General features: G+C 41.7%; 1 protein-coding gene across 2 annotated transcripts in view; it reads right to left on the reverse strand.

The window, feature by feature from the left end:
- Positions 1–9,038, reverse strand: part of ANKRD52 (ankyrin repeat domain 52) — a 66,677-nt gene extending 57,639 nt beyond the window's left edge. Inside the window, exon 1 of one of the 2 annotated variants that reach the window (XM_014060697.2) lies at positions 8,710–9,038. In XM_014060697.2, coding sequence (XP_013916172.1) covers positions 8,710–8,736 — 27 coding nt within the window. In that variant the 5' untranslated portion in view covers positions 8,737–9,038. The remainder of the gene's footprint in view (positions 1–8,709) is intronic. The other variant, XM_014060698.2, reaches the window with a different exon arrangement.
- Between the last annotated feature and the right edge of the window lie 11,960 nt (positions 9,039–20,998).

The following is a 20,998-nucleotide window of genomic DNA, read 5'->3' on the forward strand; positions in this document are numbered from 1 at the left end:
TGCTGTTTGGTGCAAGGAGGCAAAGGCAGACTTTTTTTCTCTTGTTTTCCTCCCCAAAAGCTAGATGTGTCTTATACTTTGGAGTGTCTTATATTCCAAAAAATTCGGTACCTTCCCCCACAAATTGAAGTGAGAGATTGGGTAGTAATTGTCCGAGTGTATCAGATCCAGGGGTGGCCTGTTTAAGGGGCACACCAGCTTCTTTCAAAACATTAGCAGCTCCCCTCCCATAAAAACCCAATGGGAATTTCACAGATCTAGGTAGCTATATGTATCTCCATTACAGTAGTCTTCGATTTACGACAACAATTGAGCCCAAATTTCAGTTGCTAAGCAAGACACTTGAGTTTTGCCCCATTTTACAAGCTTTCTTGCCACAGTGGTTAAGTGAACCCCTGCAGCTATTAAGTGAATCTGTCTTCTCCATTGGCTTTGCTTCTCAGAAGGTTGCAAAAGGTGATCACAGGACCCTGGGATACTGTAACCATCATAAATACATGCCAGTTGCCAAGTGTCCAAATTTTCATCATGTGGCCATGGGGATGCCGCAACAGTAGTGTGAAAAATGGTCATGAGTCACTTTTTTCTGTGCCTTTGTGCAGTCCTTAAAGGGAGAGTTCTAAATCAAGGACTGCTTGTACTCCAAAAGTCAGGACAGGCAAAGAGTCAAGCTACAAGTCACAAAAGATAACCTAAATGCACCTTACCCACTTCCTTATCCTCATAGGACAAGAGAAGTTCCACATAATATGGAAAGATTATCTACAGTAATTATCTAATCTAGTGGATCTCAACCTACGGTACGTGGACCCAAAGGGCTGCAACATTGTCACAGAAGATTTGAAGAAAAGTTATGATTTAAATCTTGAGTTAAGTCTTGGTGGTCCATGGTCACAAAATTGTTTAAAGGGGGTCAGTGGTGAAGAAACGGTTGAGAAACATTGATCTAATCAGCATCATAGATGCTGATTAGATCCAGGAGGATTCAACATCTTGGTGAAACTAAATGATTTTATCGGCAAAGTGCTGATAAGCAGCAGCCAGGCAGGAGATTCCAATGATAATTCTTCTCTATTAGTCACCCTTAAGCAAATCTGCTGGATGACAATCAGCCAATGTAGTAAGAAAGGAGAAGTGAAGATGGTTTGTGGAGGTCTGAATGCAGGCACATACCTACTGATTCTTGATTGGGCTTGCTTTTTATCTTTCTCTACCAGTGCTCCAGGTATCATTCCTGATGTTTCATTTCTGAGAAGGTTTCAGTAAAACCAAGTAGCCCAATACCATATTTTTCAGAATATGACACACCTCCCCCCCTGCTAAAAGAGGGTGAAAATTTGGGTGCATCTTATATACCAAATGTAAACCCACCCACCCACCAGCCCCCACCCTTTGGCCTCTGCCTCCCAGCAATTTACCTCCTTGCAGCAAACAGGGAAAATGGGAATTGCAGAGGCGGCAATAGGCTATGGCAATCCCTGCAGCCTGAAACAGCTGATGATGGAGAGGCCCCTGTTGAAATTGAAAGTGAAACTTGATGTTTGCTGCAGGAGGCAAATTGCTGGGAGGCAGGCAGATTTTTTTTTCTTGTGCTAATCAGGCTGCAAGGAGGTAAGTCAATAACTATAAATGCCTATAGAATGTTCAAATTATAATTATATTTTTTAAGACTGCTTTATTATTGTTCTAGACAACTTAACAAAATGAAGAAGCTTTTTAAAATAAATGCTTGATCTGAAGAGAGCCAAGTATAGTCTGAAATGTAATACTACAAACATTGTATACCTTCTGTACTGTTTGCTGTTTGTTGCAAGGAGGCAAATTGCTGGGAGGGAGATGGCAATTTCCCCCCCCCTTTGTTTTCCTCCCCAAAAATTAGGTGCGTCTTATACTTCAGAGCGTCTTATACTCCAAAAATACGGTATGTTCACAAGAACATCTAGGTTTTCAGATACCACAGTTGTTTGAAAATGAAGTGCTTGGGGGAATTTTTAAAAACTGAGTGTCTGGAACCTTCCCAAAAGTCAGTAGCCTATCCAAAACATAGCTGTGGCAATTTATGAGGATTTACACACCTTAGTTTCTGTATGAAGAGCCAAATCTGTTAGATGCTGATTAGGCTTCAGACAAATGCCCAAAGAAAAAGGCCTCTACAGTCCTCTAGTAAAGATTTATCATTTATGCTTTCTCAAAATAAATTCAGGCAAGGCAATAAGCTTTTTTGTTCAATGACAATTAAGGTAAGTTATTATGTTCTATAGTCGAAAACTGCAGAAAGGTAGCAGAATAGTTCTATCTGCTTACAGCATTATAAATTTTGTGGCTGAGATATCACCAGCCTGTATCTCATGCATTAGTTTTGGGTATTGACACATCTTAATAGCAAGTTGAATTCCACTAATATGTAATACTTAAAACACTGGATTCTGTTCTAGCTGCTTCTTCTAAATAATCTTGACAATCTTCAAATGCCAACATTTTCAGAAATGGCCCAAAACTGGTCTAAAGATATTATTCAATTGTCTTGACGTGCACAGATTTCAAAATGCAATACCTGGTTTAGCATCTTTTAATATTATTCTCAGACAGAACCCTGTTGCTTTTATATTTTATTATGACTATGATCAAAGGTGGTATTCAGCCAATTCTGGAGAACCGGTAGCAGAAATTTTGAGTAGTTCGGAGAACCGGCAAATAGGCTGGCCCTGCCCCTGCTGCCTCCCAGCTGATCTTATTTTGTTGCCCTCAACAGGAGAACGGAGCTGGAGGTTAGGGGGGTGGGGAGGGAATGGGGATTTTGCAGTGTTCTTCCCCTGCCACACCCACAAAGCCATGGCTACAGAAACAATATTAAAAAAAATTGAATCCCACCACTGCTACATATGTCCACTCAGTGTAACCTGTTGCAGACAAAATACAAACCACATTACACTGTACAGAAATGTTTAGTGATAGTAAATGCCAGAATCTGGATATAACAACATGACGCTTATCCAGAATTTGATGGAAGATGAGCAGTTGGATCAGATATACACTATAACACTGAGATATGATTGGGCAAGATACTAATGCCACACTCTCAGCAATCTGCCCTCCTGGGTTTTGGGTCCTTCATTAACACTAAGCCTTGAGAAAGAGGTGCTGATCCATAAATATGCTTTACTCATCCCCGGCATTTTGCCAATAGTCACCCAGATTTATCAAACTTTTGACTCTGCACAGATAGAGTCTAAAATAGAAAATAAATATGGCCATGCTAACCTGCACTTCCTTTCCCCTGTGGAGTCCAACAATATAGATAAAAAGCCAGGAGGGGGCTTATTCATATATATATCTCCATCAGCTTGGATGTTTTATTGCAAAACCACCATATTTTTTGAACTATAAGATGCACCGGAGTATAAGACACACCAAGATTTTGAAGAGGTAAATTTAAAACAAAGTTTTTGCATTCTGCAGGCCTCCCAAATCCTCTGCACGTCTTGTTTTTTTTTGCAAAAAACAGGGCATGCAGAGGCTTTGGGAGGCTTGTAGAGTGCTCCTGGGGGCTGGGGATGCAAAAATGAGCAAAAAAATCTCCCGTTTTTCACTCATTTTTGCCTTCCCCAGCCCCCAGGTGCACTTTGCAGGCCTCCCAAACTCCCTGCACATCCATTTGGCAAAGGGGGTGGAGTTTCGAGATTCCAAAAATGCTGTATTCGGTGTATAAGACGCACCCAGATTTTCACCCTCTTTTGGGGGGGGGGGGGCCAAAGGTGCATCTTATCCTCCGAAAAATACGGCATATGGAAAGGGAGGTGGGAGTACTGACCAGGTGGACATTTGGGCCTAGCTTTGGTTAATGAACCAACTGTAGCCCTATATGGAATAAGAGGGCCCTGTATCAGTGATATAATGCTCCCAATTATGGCCTGCTTAGATTACTGCAAGGTGCAATACTGTATGAAGAGGCCTCTAAGATCATTCAAAATGCAACTAGTACAAAATGGAACCACCTGTAGGTTAATCAGCACTAGATACCCTGAGTACATTACACCTATGCTACAAGCAATACGTTGGTTGGCAATAGATTTCTGGGGGCAGTTTAAAGAGCTGCTTTTATCTCATAAAGTCCTATATGGCTTGGCACTCAGTTGCAATTGATTTTGGTGGGGGGTGCGGTGTATTTGCCAGGAAAGCTATGGTTTTTTTTAACTAATGGCTTCATATTATGGAACAGTCTCATCCAAGAAGGAAGGTGTTGTTGTCCTTCTAAAAGAAAAATTATTCTTGAGGGCTTTAAAATGCAATTTATTGGGAATGGGTTGTGTGTGTGTTTGTTTGTTTACCATATTTTTAATGTTTGTAATTGTTACATTATGATGTTATGCATATAATCTCTATACACCATTACCGGTAAGAGTTGTGTTACTGTGGTGATTTAAAAATCATCATCATCAACAACAACAACAAAGAAATACTTTACTGTATGCATATCCTACACCAAAGAGAAATGCAATCAAAGAACACAAACAAGACAACTCCCTTATCTTCCTGGCATACCTCTAACTTCAATCCTCCACACAAAAAAGAGAAAAAAACATATACAACAGAGAACTGTACTGAATACCCTCCTGGTCCTCCTACACGCTCAGCACAGGCTAGTACAAGGCAGATCTAATCCCATCTGTTCATCTCGTCTTCCAGAGGAAAACCTTCAGCCTCTTCTACATCTCTTTTCAGAAAAATCTTTCAATTCCACTAACCTCAGGTATACTTCCCTCCAAGTCCTTGGACACAATGGCAAAAGGAGGGAGGATAAAGGGGGAAAGATGAGTCATCCATATGGAATGCAGTGGACTCAATATTCATCTTATTTTTTAAAAAAAATATGTCTCTTTTTATAATAGAGCCCATTATGCCCTACAATCTTGGGCCATGTAGTTCCTGGAGCAACTGGTATTATGTACTGCCCACTGTCCTTAAGATAAATGCTGGCCGCAAAAAAATCTAAATTAAATGCATATGTTTTATCAGATATGCTAAACCTTGAAACCTTCACATTAAATCTCCATCTATATAAATCAGGTTAATGGAATAAAATATTTTAAACTCTAGACTGATGTTTTAAACCAGACAGCCAGAAAGTGCATGTTGGTGGGGTGGGGTGGGGTGGAGAATCTAATGACAATATAATTTAGAAACCTAGGATTTTCCAGGACTGAGAATTAAAAATTAACTCAAAAAAATTGCCATGTAGCTAAATTAGAATTATTGTAACACGCTTTCTAATTATACTGTGGAGATTATTAGTCAATGCAATCTGTGTATTAGAAAGCCACTTTCTGACTTCCAGCTCAAAGAAATGGACGAGGCAATATTTCTGTTTGTGCATAAAAAGCCCCTCATGAATGCTATACTGTATACAAGTATTCATCACAACCAATCATTTAGTGACCAGTTACAACAGTACTGAAAACGTCACAACCATATTTCATACTTATGACTTTTGCAGCATCCCCGTGGTCACATGATCAAAATTCCGGTGCTTGGCAAAATGGCATGTATATGAGACAACCGCACTGTCTGGGAGTCATGTGATCACCATTTGTAATCTTCCCAGCCTGCTACCGACAATCAAAGCCAATAGAGGAAGCCAGATTCACTGAACAACTGCAGTGATTCACTTAACAACTGTGGCAAAAAGATCATAAATGAGGCACAGCTCACAGCAACTACCTTGTTACACAGTTGTTAGCAACAAAAACATTAGTCTCAATTGTGGCCGTAAGTCAAGGATGATCTACTTGTTTCCCCAAAAATAAGACCTCTCCGAATAATAAGCCCAATTGGGCTTTTGAGCGCATGCGCTAAAATAAGCCTTCCCAAAAAAATAAGACCTCCCTGAAAATATTGCAACACAGCAGCAGCCATGAGGTGACCACACACACCGCCTCCTGCATCTCAAAAATAATAAGACCTCCCCGAAAATAAGGCAAGGTGCTAATTTTAGGGGACAAAAGAAAATAGGACCCTGTCTTATTTTCGAGGAAACACAATATAACTAGCTGATATAAGGGAAATACCTAATCTCTACATATAGGGTAGATAACCTGCTGCCTTCCAGATTTTGGGGACAGGAAAGGCAGTACACAAAATAATATCAATACTCATACTAGATAGATATAAACTGAGACTTTGCTTCCATCTGCTGGGGGCCCTGGGATCCAAAGAAGTAGAATCAGAAAGTTCAAAGGGACTTTATAACACTGAATCCAACCTCCTCTTTGCAAGAGTCCAGCAGATATAAAGCAATCTCCACAGATGATCATGCAGCCTCTATTTAAACACGTTCACCAAACAGAGCTCAACATTGCCTGAACATATTTTTTTTTACTGTTGAATCTGTTATAGCTTTATTACAATTACTTTGTATCCTGCATGTTGGGATGACAACACAGAGCAAGGCCCTTCTGGTGCAACAATCCAACTCATTTCCTTTAAATTCTTCTTGTCAGATTTAAGTTCCGTGCTTCATTCTCATGTTGTTTACTCTTCTCTGATCCTTCTTAGTGTAATTCCCAGAAGCACAGTATTGGGTCTGACAAGTGCAGAGCGCATTATATTATTTTCTGTGTTTTGGAAATTATACTTCTACTGATGCAGCTGAAAATTACGCCTGTCTTTTTGTACCACACTGCTGACTCATATTTGTCACATATTATTATATATTCAACTACCACTCCAAAACAAGTCTCTTCTATTATATTTTTTTGAATATCAAACTTCTTTTATCTAGATGAAGAGGTCTACATGTGTTTCTGTTAAAATTCCATTTAAATATTTTCCATTATATAATGTAGGAAAACAAGTCAGGAGAACCTTAAACCCACTGGTAACCAGGACAAGAAATCCCTTCATCACAATCCTAATTAAAACATAGTTATATGAAGCATATCTTAAAACTCAGTACACTGTAATAAAACCACTTTGTAGCAAAAATGTCCATCCAAGAAAAAGAAAAAGACCCTGAAACTGGGTTGATATTAAAATGTTTCTATTATGCACAAAGTAGCAGAACGCTGGAGAAGATGAACATGACTTGTAGCTTAGTGGATAAATGGCTGCCTTCACATAACATGTTAAGCTAAAATCAAGCCATGGTCTTCTGCATTAAGAAAGAGTAGTAGTATAGGATGTGAATATGAAATCATACTACTTGGAAGATTCATTTGAATCCTGAAAGATGAACAACTGAAGACTACATACAATCAAGACTATGATAAAAACTAGACAAGTTACAACTTTCAAAGGAACCCACAAAAGACAGTCAAAGAGTTCCATTTAAGACCATGAAAGGAAATGGTTAACATTCAGGTACTACCACAGCCCAAAGTGCTACAGATATATGGATATTGCAGAAGAAACCATGTGAATAAACTCCCAGGAAAAATGCAAATAAAAAGAAATGCAGATTATGAGAGAAACAAAGGGACAGGAAACTATACCAGTAATGTACCAAGAAAATCACAAACATGGCAGCAGCCTAATGAGAAAGAAAAGAGTTAAGTTGTATCTTCCAAAAGTGTTCCAAAACAGAAAGGGCCACCAAAACATACTTCTCTAACAGGCTGAATCATACAGCTTCACCCAAAGTGCGACTAAATATTTAACCAAAAAACAAATTATTTGACCTCATCCGCTGATTTAAACATGTATTTGGAGACAAGTAAAAAGCTTGAATCTTGTAGTGTTATCCTGACCCATGTGAACAAAGTACTAAGAGTATCAAAAAAAGGAACGTAGCAGTCGAAGGGATGCAGCGATGGAGAGAATAAGGATAAAACGACAAATTTGCTGGACGCAAAATACACGCAGATGCACGGGCGCATGCACAAACACACAAGAGGGTTATTGCCGAGGGGGAAACTGGAGGAGCGAGTCCTCTATTATGCCACCACCAGTCCCCTATATATGCCACATCCAGCTCCTGAAGGGAAGGGATAAAATAAACGAGCTGAGAAGGATTCTGTATCTTTAAGAACTAATGCAGAATACTTTAAGCCCCACTAGGCCCAAATCCTCTTTTCCCCTCCAGTGTGATGCTAGGAGAAAAAAATTACACGGCTTGCAAAAAAACAAATCTCCCTTTTGGGGGCCGCTGCTAAGACGAGGACTTGCCTAGGTTGGGGAGAAGTCCTTGCGCTCCAGAAACCGGAGTGGGGGAGAAGGGAGCAAGGAGGGAAAGAGGGACGGAGAGGTGGAGGAGAGTCCGCAGGCAGAAACGAGGGCCCAAAACAGTGGCAGGCGGTGGGGGAAAGGGCTGCCTGGGGGAACGGGAAAAGCAGGCGAGGCGCGCCGGCGAAAAGGGCGGCAAGAACTCTTTCTTCTTAGGCGGGAAACAGCCGGGCTCTCAACCCGGCCACCGCCGCCGCCGCCGGCCTTCTTCGGAGGTTGGTGTGGCGTCTGGCCGGGATTAGGCCAGCCCTGCCGACTCTCGCTTGGCCCCAGCTCCATCTCCAGGCCTCAGCCGCTGCACGCCGGAGGGAGAAGCCAGACCTTGCTCCTGCTGAAGCCAAGTGGGCGGCTCTGCAACTAGGCCGTGCATCCTCCGGCTGGCGTAGCGGACGCGGCGGGCCAGCGAGCGAGGCAGGGAGGGAGGGAGGAGGCCAGAGCTGGGCGCCAGGAAAAGGGTCAGGCAGAGGCGTCTTCTCCCCACGCCCGCCATACCTGGTCCGTGATGCTGAGAATCCCCATCTCCGGGCGGGGCCGCCCCCCCTCTCAGCAGCGCCGCCGCCTTCTCCTCCGCGCTCCCGGCATCGATCGCACTTCGGCTGCCGCGGCGCCCTCCGGCTGCTTGTGGGGCGGCGGACGGGGAAGAACTCAGCCCGCCCACCGGAGGGAGGAAAGCAGGCCGGCCGTGCCGACGTAGCGACCCCTGCCGGGGAAGCCCGCCCAGCCGCTCCTCCCAGCCCCTGGGGACCAGGCCGCGGGGAGCCCCTGAAACCGGCTCTCCCTTGCAGGCTGCGATCCTGTGTCCACCCGCTCCCCTGTGGGTCGCTTTTTCACCCGCCGGGCTTGCGTGGTTAGCCAGTGACTCCTGGGGCGTGAAATCCAAGAGACGGGGTTGAGCCAAGCCTGATTCCGGGAAGCATGGCCACGCACGTGTGCCGTGCAAACATCTGCGGGTCCGAACCCGGGCAAATAAAAAAACGCCGCGTGGCTATGCGCTGCACCAGCTACATTGGGTTGATTTTTGGCCTCGAAAAGTTAAGCCGGGTCGGTTGTGGATAGTGTTTGGATTACAGACCGGGGTAGAATGGGAAGTTTTTAAAAGTTTAATAACATTTCGAAGCAAAGCCAGTAGCAAAAAAATTCCCATACCAGTATATTGACAGAAAACTACAGCTATAGTAGTTTTCTGTGAAGTTCCTGCAGTTTACTTGTGAGAAGTTTTATGCTGTTTCCATTGTGGGAAGCCCCCCTGCCCTCCTGGAGAATGAAATATTTTGGGGAATATTAAAAGAGGTAAAATATTATATTTCCCCAAATGAAATGGAGAAACAGAAAGCAGCCCCCAATCTTTCTTAAGCGCCTACAGCTAATGCCCATTAAGAAATCGTGGGCCAGCCTATTCACAAACAAAACACCTTCACCTCCAGTGATAGGATTAAAATTTACATCCTTCTCCCACCCAGATTCTAAGGACAGGACCTTTTAGGACATAATAACCTTTTAAAGACATAATAGGATTAACCCACCATCATTAGAATAAGAAAGACACCAGGCTCATTATATTGCACAATCCCTGAAGCATTTCAGAAACTATAAAAATCCTTGCACTCATCCAGCTAATTTGTCAGCTGCCCCAGTACTGCATGCTGTGGTTCTGTTCATCAATAAATTGAATCCTTTCCACTCAGCCACCATTTTATTTCTAGCACCTTTCTCCCATCTTGGAACTGAACCAGGTGGATCTTTTCTTTCTTCCTACACCATGGGTGTCAAACTGGTGGCCCACATGCAGGCCATGCCCACCTTGGCTCCACAAAAAAAAAAAAAGTCAAGATACATCACGTGACACAATCCAGTTTGACATCAATGTCCTACACCATCTTCCTTTTTAGAACATTAACAGAATCCACAATGGTCTGGAATCAGTGTCTCCGCTAGATTGATAGTCAAGATAAAACGAAATTAATCAAATAAAAATAGCAAACAGGGAAAATCCTTTACCCAAAATTTTTCAAACTCCCAAATAGGTTACCCAGACCTAATCTACATTTCAAAGGATAAGGTTTACAAACACAAATAGAGTTAATTAAATTAGGCTTCCAGTGGAACTGAATGTTCATAAGAATATACACATACCTCAAGTGTCACCCTAGAATCAGCACATGGGCACTTCCACACCTGGGACAAGCTCCTCTATTTAACTGTTGCTTTACCTCATTTCCCTTTCAAGAGTTCGCCTTCAAGCATAATGTACAAACACAAATTTGTAGTCATGAGTTGTAGAAATATGAATCACTAGTTAAAGTGGCTTTAGTAGTTTCCACTGAGAAAAATGAGAATGTGGTATCTCCACACACTATTGATTTAGGCTAAAGTGGAGTGTTGATAGATGGATGAGAGTTTAAAATATTCAGAGCTCCAAATTTTAACATTTGTGGGATTAACTTCATCTGAGACTTGGTCCCTTTAGAGTGCTTTATGTGATTTATAAAATGCATTTGAACACACACACACACACACACACACACACACTTCCATGTATCATTTAAGTAAGCAGTTTCATTGCTTATCCCTGCCCACAATATTGATTTCTTCATAAAATGGTGTTGCATGCAATGCTTTTTTAGATCATTAGGTGTTTTAATATATGTGTAGCTCTTTTCTCTGAACTGGAGAATGGCTATTAAGATCATCTGTGATCTTTGCTACTTGATCTGTGAGAATCTTCCTTACATTAAGACACAATACGCATTAGGTGCTTCCTAAAACTACCAGAAACCATAAAAATGATTTTTCCCCCTAATCTGTTTTGTGTTGATAAGGACAGATTAGGATTTGGAAACTGTAGAGTGGATAATTTATGTTAAAGAGTATACTTTTTCTCTGCTCCCTGTCCATATATCTTTAAAATATATATGACAAAAATACCATACATCTTCAAGATTGGAAAAAAAATTGCCTGGAATGTGTTGCACAAATGCAGATGGGAAAATGCCAGATATATATTAATCCTTTGCATTTTACTGGAATTGTGTTCAGTCAGGCCTACATTCAAGTGAAAAGTTATGCTGATACAGATAAAAGGTCTCAAATGCTACCCACAACTCATAAAAAGTTTCATAATTATTCAAGAAATTAAGAACTTCCCTTTGTAATTTCTGTTTAACTCTATAAGCATATAATTATAACCAAGTCAGCCAATGACAGACAAATGTTTATGACTGTTGCCCAAATATAAAATTATAGACTTCCCTTGTGTTTCTTAAGGATAGGCCTCTGCTGAACATGTTTTAAGAGTCTTTGATCTTCTGTCCATTTATCACTGCATTCCATACTTGTGGAGATTCAAGTTAAAAAATACCGAGTTGCTGTCTTTATTAAACTTTAATAACATTAGAGTTGTTTCATACTGCATTATTAAAAAGAATGTAGAATGTTTGTTTTTATTTCATTTTGATTTATTGGAATTTTGAATAAAATTTGGCTATTGATACTTAACAATATTTTAGAAAGGTTGGAGAATGTACCATGTTTTCCCCAAAATAAGACAAGGTCTTATTTTCTTTTGACACCCCACCCCCCAAAATAAGCACTTGGTCTTATTTTTGGGGGGGTCTTATTATTTTTGAGGTGCAGGAGACAGCAAGCGTGGTCACCTCATGGCTGCTGCTGTGTTGCAATATTTTCGGGGAGATCTTATTTTTGAGGTGCAGGAGGCCCCTTAACCTTGGCCTACGGCCCGCAGATCAGCTGATCCAGAGAGAGCCAGAGGTTCTGTCTCTGTTTCTGGCACACTCTTGCCAGCCCTAGCATTGTTGGACCTGCTGCTCTTTTTGTGCCCGCCACTAAGAGAAGGGGCACGGTAGCTAGAATTTGTGGTAGTGCCCTCCACAAGGCCGTTCCACGTAGATGGCAGGTGCATGTGGGGCATGTTTTCCCCCTTCTCCTCCCAGGAAATGGCATGGACCGGCTGCTCATGTGTTTAAATATTTTAGGGGAGAGCTTATTTTCAGGGAAGGGCTTATTTTAATAGATCCACTCAAAAGCCTGATTGGGCTTATTATCCAGGGAGGTCTTATTTTCAGGGAAACAGGGTATTACTCCTTTGAAGTCCTACAATGCAGATAAGACTTGATCTTCCTTGTACACCTTATCTAAAGCCTTGTAGCTTGTGGTTGCCTGTTACTGATGGTTAATATCCAAACTTCAAGTGTTATATGAAAGGAGAGCAATTGCTGTTCTAAATGGATCTTAGTACAATAAATGGTAAAAATTGCCACTAATGCCTTTTACAATGTTAGATTAGTTTTCATAATTCCCATTTAGCACTGACAGCACTATTTTGATTAAGGATTATGGGGACTAAATGGGGCTGTTTTTTCAAGGTTGTGAAGTGTTGTGCAGAGTGCAGTAGAGGGCACTGTCCATTCTTTGTTTACTTCCAGCATCATGAATCAAAAGTGTCCCATATAATTACTAGTTTTATAGTTATCTTTCTTAAATCCACTCCTATTAGTTTACCTTTCATGCTTGTTGAATAAGCAGACGTGTCCAGGTAATGATGCTTTATCTTCGTACTGTAAAAGTTTCATCCATTAATTTGTGCTAATAAAGCTACTGATAGATTAGATTAGTATACAGTAGCAATTACTGCTATTTAATATTGTGAGAATTTAGCACTCACCCCTCTCCTAGGAAAATGAAATATTTTAGGAAATATTAAAAGGACAGAATATTTCCCCTAAAAGGGAGGTAGAAACACATCCCCTCCCCCTTTGTCAAAGGGCCATTAAGGCCTGGGTCAGTCTATTCTACATAACAAAGATCTACCTCCTTCAGGAAAAGCCATAATAGGAATTGCCCGAAGCTCTTTCATTACATCATCACCCAGCAAGAGTCAACCAAGCTTAGAACTCAGGACAGCCTACAGAGTTGCCCCTGCATGGCCCCATGGGAGTCTGACAACCAATCAGAATACAAGCTCAAATTCAAAAGCCCAGAGAAGGCATAAAACCCCGGCAGGCACTCTCAGCATCTCTTCCCTTTTTTCTTCACCCAAGATCTTCAAGGCATGTGATCCTGTCCACAATTGAAAACCATCTTTCCAAGCAACCACCATGTTTCCAGTGTCTTTTTCCCCACTTGGAATTCTACCCAGAAGGATATTTCTTCCAACAATATATAGCCAGTTCTCATGGCCATATTATATTTCTGGGAGATGAACAAATGTGGTCTCATTTTTGAAAGTCTGTCTCCACCTGTTTTAAAAACAAATTATTAAAAATCAAATGTTTATTTTAAACACAGTATTTGCCTAAAATATTGTGCTAGAAAGAGTTCTATACTTTGAGACAAGAGCCCATGCTGAATCAAACCACAACCCCATCTAGTTTAACAATCTGTGTCACTCCAAAGCCAGCTGGATGCTTTTAGGAACTTAATAAGCTTGGATTAGAGAGAAGTAGCCCTCTCCAAATGATGTCGTTCAGCAATCACTGTTAAAAACATAAACATATTGTTTTATCCTTCTGCTTTTAAAACTCATGGGTGGAATGCTCAACTAGGTTTCCTGGATTGGACAACCTATGCTTCTACAGCAGCGGAGGAAAGCCTCTTGATTTATTCAAACGGCAAAGCAGCCCTATTGGAGGCTCACGTGATTTGTGCCCTTCATTAAATATAGAGAGTATACAAAAGCCTGAGTTCTAGCTCAAGTCAAGCATTGTTGCTCTTGGCCATCTCTAGCATGACCTTTTTCCTACTTTGTTCTGCTTCCATAATTAGATCATTGATGAAAAATAGAGGGAGGAAGGGAGAAATGCTGTTGTTTACCATTGCTTGGTAAAAGAGCTCTGAGATTTTGGAATAAGGCCAAATCAGGGTCTCTTATTTCCCAACCTTGCAGACAGTCCAGAAAGGTACCTGAATACAACCGAGAAATGATCAGGAGAGGCAGATATTCCTCCTTTCAGGACCTAGTTATGGATATCCTTTGAAACCATGTTTCTCAACCTTAGCTGCTTAAAGATGAGTGGACTTCTATTCCCAGACTTTTGGGAATTGAAGTTCATGCATTTTCAAATGGCCTACGTCAGTGATGGCTTTTTCAGATCATGTGCCAAAAGCGGGGGTAGCGCGGGGGGGGAGGTCATGCGCTGGTGTGCCCCCACCCATAATGCTATGTGTGCAAACCCCCCCGTACATGCAAGCGTGACCCCCCATGCGACCCCCTCCACTTTTGGTGCGCGATGGACCCATTTTTCTCCCTCCCCAGGCTCCAGAGGCTTTCTAGGAGCCTGGGGAGGGTGAAAACAATCCCCCTGTCCCCCTGGAGGCACTCCAGAGGCTTCAGGAGGCTTCCCTGAAGCCTCCGGAGGGCAAAAAATGGCCCTATGGGCAAACCTGAAGTCACCATTCCTAAACTTCTAGGTTGCCCGTAGGGCCGTTTTTCGTCCTGAGGCTTCAAGGAAGCCTCCTGAAGACTCCAAGGGCAAAAAATGGTCCTATGGGCAAACCAGAAGTCACCTTTCCCAAACTTCCAGGATGCCCATAGGGTTCTGACAGGTTCTGGAGAACCGGTAGTGGAAATTTTGAGTAGTTTGGAGAACCGGAAAATACCACCTCTGGCTGGACCAAGAATGGGGTGGGAATAAAGATTTTGCAATGTTCTTTCCCCAGGAGTGGAGAGGGAATGGGGATTTTGCAGTATCCTCGTGACCTGGCAAAAGGGCGAATGACAAAACCGCGCCGACTAAACCGCGTTGCTAAAACCGCGATGTCATCAACGCGCCGACAACAGCGCGCCAACAGAAGCGTGATTTAAGTTAAGGTAAGGGTTAGGTTTAGGGTTAGGGTTAGGGTTAGGGTTAGGGTTAGGGTTACAGCGTGCTTCTGTCGGCACGCTTCAGCGCTCATTCGTCGGCGCGCTTTAGAACTCGCGGTTTTGTCACCGCGGTTTAGTCAGGTTAGTCAGGCTTTTGTCGTTCGCCCTTTTGTGGGTGAACCCAGTATCCTTCCCCTGCCATGTCCACCAAGCCACGCTCACAGAATCAGTAGTAAAAAAAAAATGAATTTCACCACTGGCCTGAAACACAACTGAAGAGGATTCAGATGCGTCACAGGAAAAACAATACTTTCAACCAAAATATGTATAACTGAATGCTGGTTTTCACTCTAATCCAGGGCTGTCAAACTCCCAGCCTGCAGGACAGATGCGTCACACGCTGGCCATGCCCGGTTTAGCAACCAGGGAAAAAGTTCTGATATGTCACGTGATGACGCTGTGACAACATGAGTTTGACACCCTTTCTCTAATCATACCCAGAATCATGACAAAATATCACATTAGGCACATTTTCTGCCATTTGGAAAATAATCCTTGGGAATTTAGATTGTGCTTTGCTCAAGGAGGCAAAAGGACCTAAATGGATCACAAAATAAGACATAGATGAATTTTTGCTTCAAATACGTAAAGAATAGCCAGCATAAATAATGCTCACGTAGAATAACAGAAAAAATGCAGGGTATTGATAATTTGGGGGAATTTTGAAGTTGCACTCAATGTGCCCTATACTTACTAGAATAGTAAAGTATTATCCCCAAATATTTGACATTTGAAACATTCTTTAGGTGTTTATCACCCACCAAGCACAGATTCTATGGCATTGGACAAGTATGAAAATTTTAGTTTTAGAATAATTTGTTTTCAGACCTTTCTGTTGATGATACGTAGTTAAAGGGCAAAGGCTCGTTCTAAACCAGATGGTGTATTTGATACCAATACTGCATCTTTCATATAATATGCATATCAGACAACTTTGGAGGCTGGCAGACGTCTTTGTTGAAATGAAGTCTGGTAGCACCTTTTTTGGATTCAAACATTTTATTTAAAGTCATAAGTTTTCACTCACGGCAGTTCATTTCATACCATAGAGATGTATGCTTTTAAATAAAACAGTATAACATCATTAGTCTGAAAAAGCACAATAGATTGCCGATTCCTGGTGTGGAGTTACCATGCACTAGCACTATAGATGGCTGATTCCTGGTGTGGAGTTACCATGCACTAACACTAGAGCCAGTTTGGTCTAATGCAAGGGTTGGCAACCCCTGGCTCTGGAGCCGCATGTGGCTCTTTCATCCCTCTGCTGCAGCTCCCTATCACCAGTCAGCTCCACAATTGATATGGCTTCCAGTTAGGACAGGTAGAGGAAAAAGGACACCGTGCTAGAAGGAGACTCTAGGGGGGGCAACGGACCAGACTTCTGGTTGGAGAGGAAAAAAGATGCTGCACTAGGAGGAGACCCTATGATAGGGGAACTGGACTGCTGGTTGGCTACAGAATTGAACAGGGGGCTTCCAGTTAGGCTCTTTGTGGCTCTTTGAGTGTTTAAGGTTGCTGAGCCCTGATCTCCTGGTTAAGGTATCAGGCTAGAAACCAGGAGACTGAATGTTAGTCCTGCTTTAAGCACAAAGACATTGGTTGACTTAGGCCAATCATTCTCCCTCAGCTCTCGGAAACAGGCAGTGGGAAACCTCTTCTGAAATCTTGCCAAGAAAACTACAGGACTTTTCCAGGCAGTGATCAGGAGTCAACACTGATACAAAGGTACACAAACACAAGTAGACTAAGACGATTCTACAATACACTTGGAAAAGGTCACTATGTTCAATTTGAATATACTGTAATACAAGATCAATGTAATATTTATTCTCTATGATTTTGCCACTTCACTTCTGTATGGGTGTCTAATCCTATCCTGTCCTTCACCCAAGTATTTATGCACCTGAGGTAAGATTGATGCATTTGATCAATAGAGATGAACAAAGTTAACTCATAATACAAACTCATACTCAGATCTATGAATTAAGGAACATCCTGCCTCTGAATCAGGGTTGAAATCCAGCAGGTTCTGACAGGTTCTGGAGAACCGGTAGCAAAAATTTTGAGTAGTTTGGAGAACTGATAGTGGAAATATTGAGTAGTTCAGAGAACCGGCAAATGCCACCTGTGGCTGGCCCCAGAGTGAGGTGGGAATGGAGATTTTGCAGTATCCTTCCCCTGCCATGCCCACCAAGCCACACCCACCAAGCCACACCACACCCACCAAGCCACATCCATAGAACCGGTAGTAAAAACATTTGAATTTCACCACTACTCTGAATGCATATTTATTGCATTTGTGATCAATGTCACAATGAACATAAAACTCTATTCTTGATTTTCTCATTTTCAGACTTTCAAGTGAATGACAAGGTTAAGTATTAATGCATACCATAGATTTCTTAGAGTAGACTCAATTCCTATGGCTTCATGATGGCCATATAGATTTTTGGCAACAATAGAGATATAGCTCTTCACTGTCTTATTCCACATTTTTCTTCCCAGATTAGTCTTCCATCTGGCATTTCCTCTTGTTTTCTATCCAAGTACTAACAACAGTCAACCCTACTTAGCTTTTCAAGATCTGTCTGCTCCCTAACTGAACAGTTAAACAGTAGGGACTCAAAGGGTTTTGTTGATTTACTGCAAGGGTCTTTCCATATATATAGTTGATAGTACCATAAAACAATTGGCATTAAGCAACTATTCTTCTTCACTCTTTATAGATTTATTCCTTAATGGTAGAAAAACATGGTCTTTAAAGGGAAAAAAGTAATAGAAAATATTTATGCATAAGGGGGAACAATTGTGCATCAAAACCCTTGTCTGGAAATATGAAAAGGCTAATAATCAACATTAATCCAGTTGCTGTACATATCTGTTTAAGAGAAAGAATGTTAGGCTGAGATTGCATATCATGGTATCCTGAGTTTATTGAATAAATCCAAATAGACTCTATGGCTCTGTAGGATGTTATCACCCAGCCCTCTCCCAGAAAAATGAAATATCCTAGGAAATATTGAAAAGGCAGAATATTTCTCTTGATGTGAAAAGAAAGAAACATGTTTTAAAAGACAGAATAGCTGCCTGTAGCTTCCTGCCCATCCCCACTCTGCTAATGGGCCATTAAAAAGGCCAAGTTAGTCCACTTTACATAATAAAGACTTCTCCACTTCAGCTACTGGAAAGCACATAGGAACAAGAAGTTCCATCATATATCATACAGCAGTTCCATATCGGTTTCTTTACAGTTAGTGTTTTCCCTTCTATACATTTCTATCTTGCATTCATGGTCCCCTTATTTGTTATCCATTTTTATGTACAATTCTATATTTATTTATACTTAGGTATTTATAACAAAATATTGTTTACCTATATTGTGCTTTATATTCTTACATACAATTATAGGTATACATTCACATAGTTATTCTTTTTCTTTGTCATTCTTATACTTTTGTTATTCCATTTAAAAAGTTATAATATACAGTTTGAGTTGCTTTGTTTACCATCCCTAGCGCCTGTTGTAACACCACCTTATTTTCCCTTTCTTTTCTCCCTCCCTTCCTTCTCTACTTCCTTCCTTCCTTCCTCCTCTCCTTCCCCTTCCTTCTTCCCTTACCTCTCCCCTACTCCTACCCTCTCTCTTCCCCTTCCTGCCCTCTCTCCTTCTCTTTCTCTCCCTTCCACCCTCCTCTCCTTCTCTTTCTCTCCCTTCCATTCACCTCTCCTTACCTCTTTCTTCTTCCCTTACCTCTCCTCCACTCTTCCTCTTCCCTTCCTACTATCTCTCCTTCTCTCCCTTTCACCCTCCTCTCCTTTCCCTTCCCGAAGGACATTTCTTTCATCAGCTCAAAATGTTAAGGAAATGGTTCCCAACTTTTTCTTCACCACGTACCCCCTTTAAATACCTTTTGTGGCCATTGGCTTCTTTGCCCCGCTTCCCAGGCAGCAGCATCTGGCTGGGGATTGCCGAAAACTACCGCTTTCCCCCCCCACCAGAAAACCTTCTGATAGAGAATACTTGGACCAAAATGTTCCTTGCTCTAAGAAAAAAATATGTCTACACCTTAGGTTGAATTTGATTCCCGAGAATCTCCTTGATATTTCTGTGCAGTCTGCTGGTATAAATTATTTCCATTAGCTTTCTGGAGATTTGCTCCTGCTTAGTTAATTTCCTATGCAGTTTACAGTTTTGGAATTTCTCAATGGTTTTCCTCCTTGTTGTTTCACCTTTTGTACAAGCAGGTGACAATGTCTCAGATTAGAAATGTTTGCAGGGGATTGTCAAAAATGTCAAGTGATAGTTGCAATGTTGTTGCTTTTATGCATTGCACCTTTATGGCCAACATCTTGGCATTTTTTATTGCACTTTAAAGAATCTTTGGTTCAGATGCTAAGCAGGCTAGGCTGGGAGTTATGTGAATGAATTCTCATAGTGGTCCTTCTAGCACAAATCATGATGATGCTATGATCATCCCACTTGGCTGCTCTATTCTATTTTAAATGATATTTTCCAGCCCACTTGGCAGACGTCTCTTAAGCAGAAGCTCCATTCATGTGGCCTTTCTCAAATCATTTTCTGTAAACCTGAGTGGTCTCCGGCTAAAAACCTGATCTCCCCAACCATTACACAAAATTGAGCTGCAGTATAATTTGAATTGACTGCCCAGCTTTTCTGTTATCAAAGCCAAGAGCTTCAACTTTTCCAAGAGGTGTAGATCTCTATTTACTCCCCAATTTACTCAAACTACCGCTAGGCTTTTGTAAGACCCTTGTTTTGTACAGTATCAGAGCAGATCTCTCAAAAGCCCAAGGCCCCTCCTGTGGCCTCACAAGAGGTAGAGTCACCAATATTCTTTCATGGTGCAGCATTTTTTTTTGTCCTCTTTTAGCAGCAAACTCTGGACAATTCGACAATTTCCATATTGATTCTCTGCTTGCTGATCAGGTCTTTTATACAACATACTACAAAGTTGTTATGTAGCATCAAGGCTTTGGCGGGGAATCTGTAGTAGGGTTGACGATGGGTTACTATTTATGCTTATTTGTGTTCATTTTGATTCTCTCTGTTGCCCTCTTGTATGTGTGTCAGCAGTCTCAGATGTCTATGGGAGCAGAGCAGAGCTCCCACTCTTAACTTTCTCTTGGTACAGTACAACTCAAATGACTGGATCTGAAGCTGGAAAGCACCTTTGTTTTTGGGTTTTTTTTTTTTTTTTTTGAGAATGCAGATCAAGAAAATATAAGCAGAGATTTCCTTAACAATGTGCTGGGGTTGGGGATGGAATTGTGTATTCATGTCCTCAAAAAAGACATGTCCTTCTTTTGTAGTGTTGGAAGAAATGTCAATCTGGGTTCAGTCCCAAGTGGGGAAAAACACTGGGTTCATGGAAGTTGCTTGGAAAGAAGGTTTAATGGTGAACAGGACCACCTGGCTTGAGGTCCTGGCAAAAAGGCACATGGGTGAGAGAGAGATTTTTTATACCCTCTGTTGGGCTTTGAATGTGAGTTTGTATTCTGATTGGTTGTCAAACTCCCATGGGGCCATGCAAGGGCGACTCTGTAGGCTCTCCTGAGTCCCAAGCTTGGTTGACTCTTGCTGGTGATGATGTAATGAAAAGGCTTTGGGCAATTCCTATTATGGCTTTTCCTGAATGATGTAGATCTTTGTTATGTAGAATAGACCGGCCCAGGCCTTAATGGCCCATTGACAAAGGTGGGAGGGTGAGTTTCTGCCTCCCTTTTAGGGGAAATATTCTGTCCTTTTAATATTTCCTAAAATATCTCATTTTCCTAGGAGAGGGGTGGGTGCTAACTTCCTACAGCAGTAAGCAGTAGGCCAGAGGTGGGTTGCTGCTGGTTTTACTACTGGTTCGCAACCCGTGCGCAATGTGCGCACAC

Source organism: Thamnophis sirtalis, unplaced genomic scaffold (assembly GCF_051295495.1).
Source record: "Thamnophis sirtalis isolate CommonGarterSnake01/CBP01778 unplaced genomic scaffold, rThaSir2_p1.2 scaffold_3, whole genome shotgun sequence".
Classification (NCBI taxonomy): Eukaryota; Metazoa; Chordata; class Lepidosauria; order Squamata; family Natricidae; genus Thamnophis; species Thamnophis sirtalis.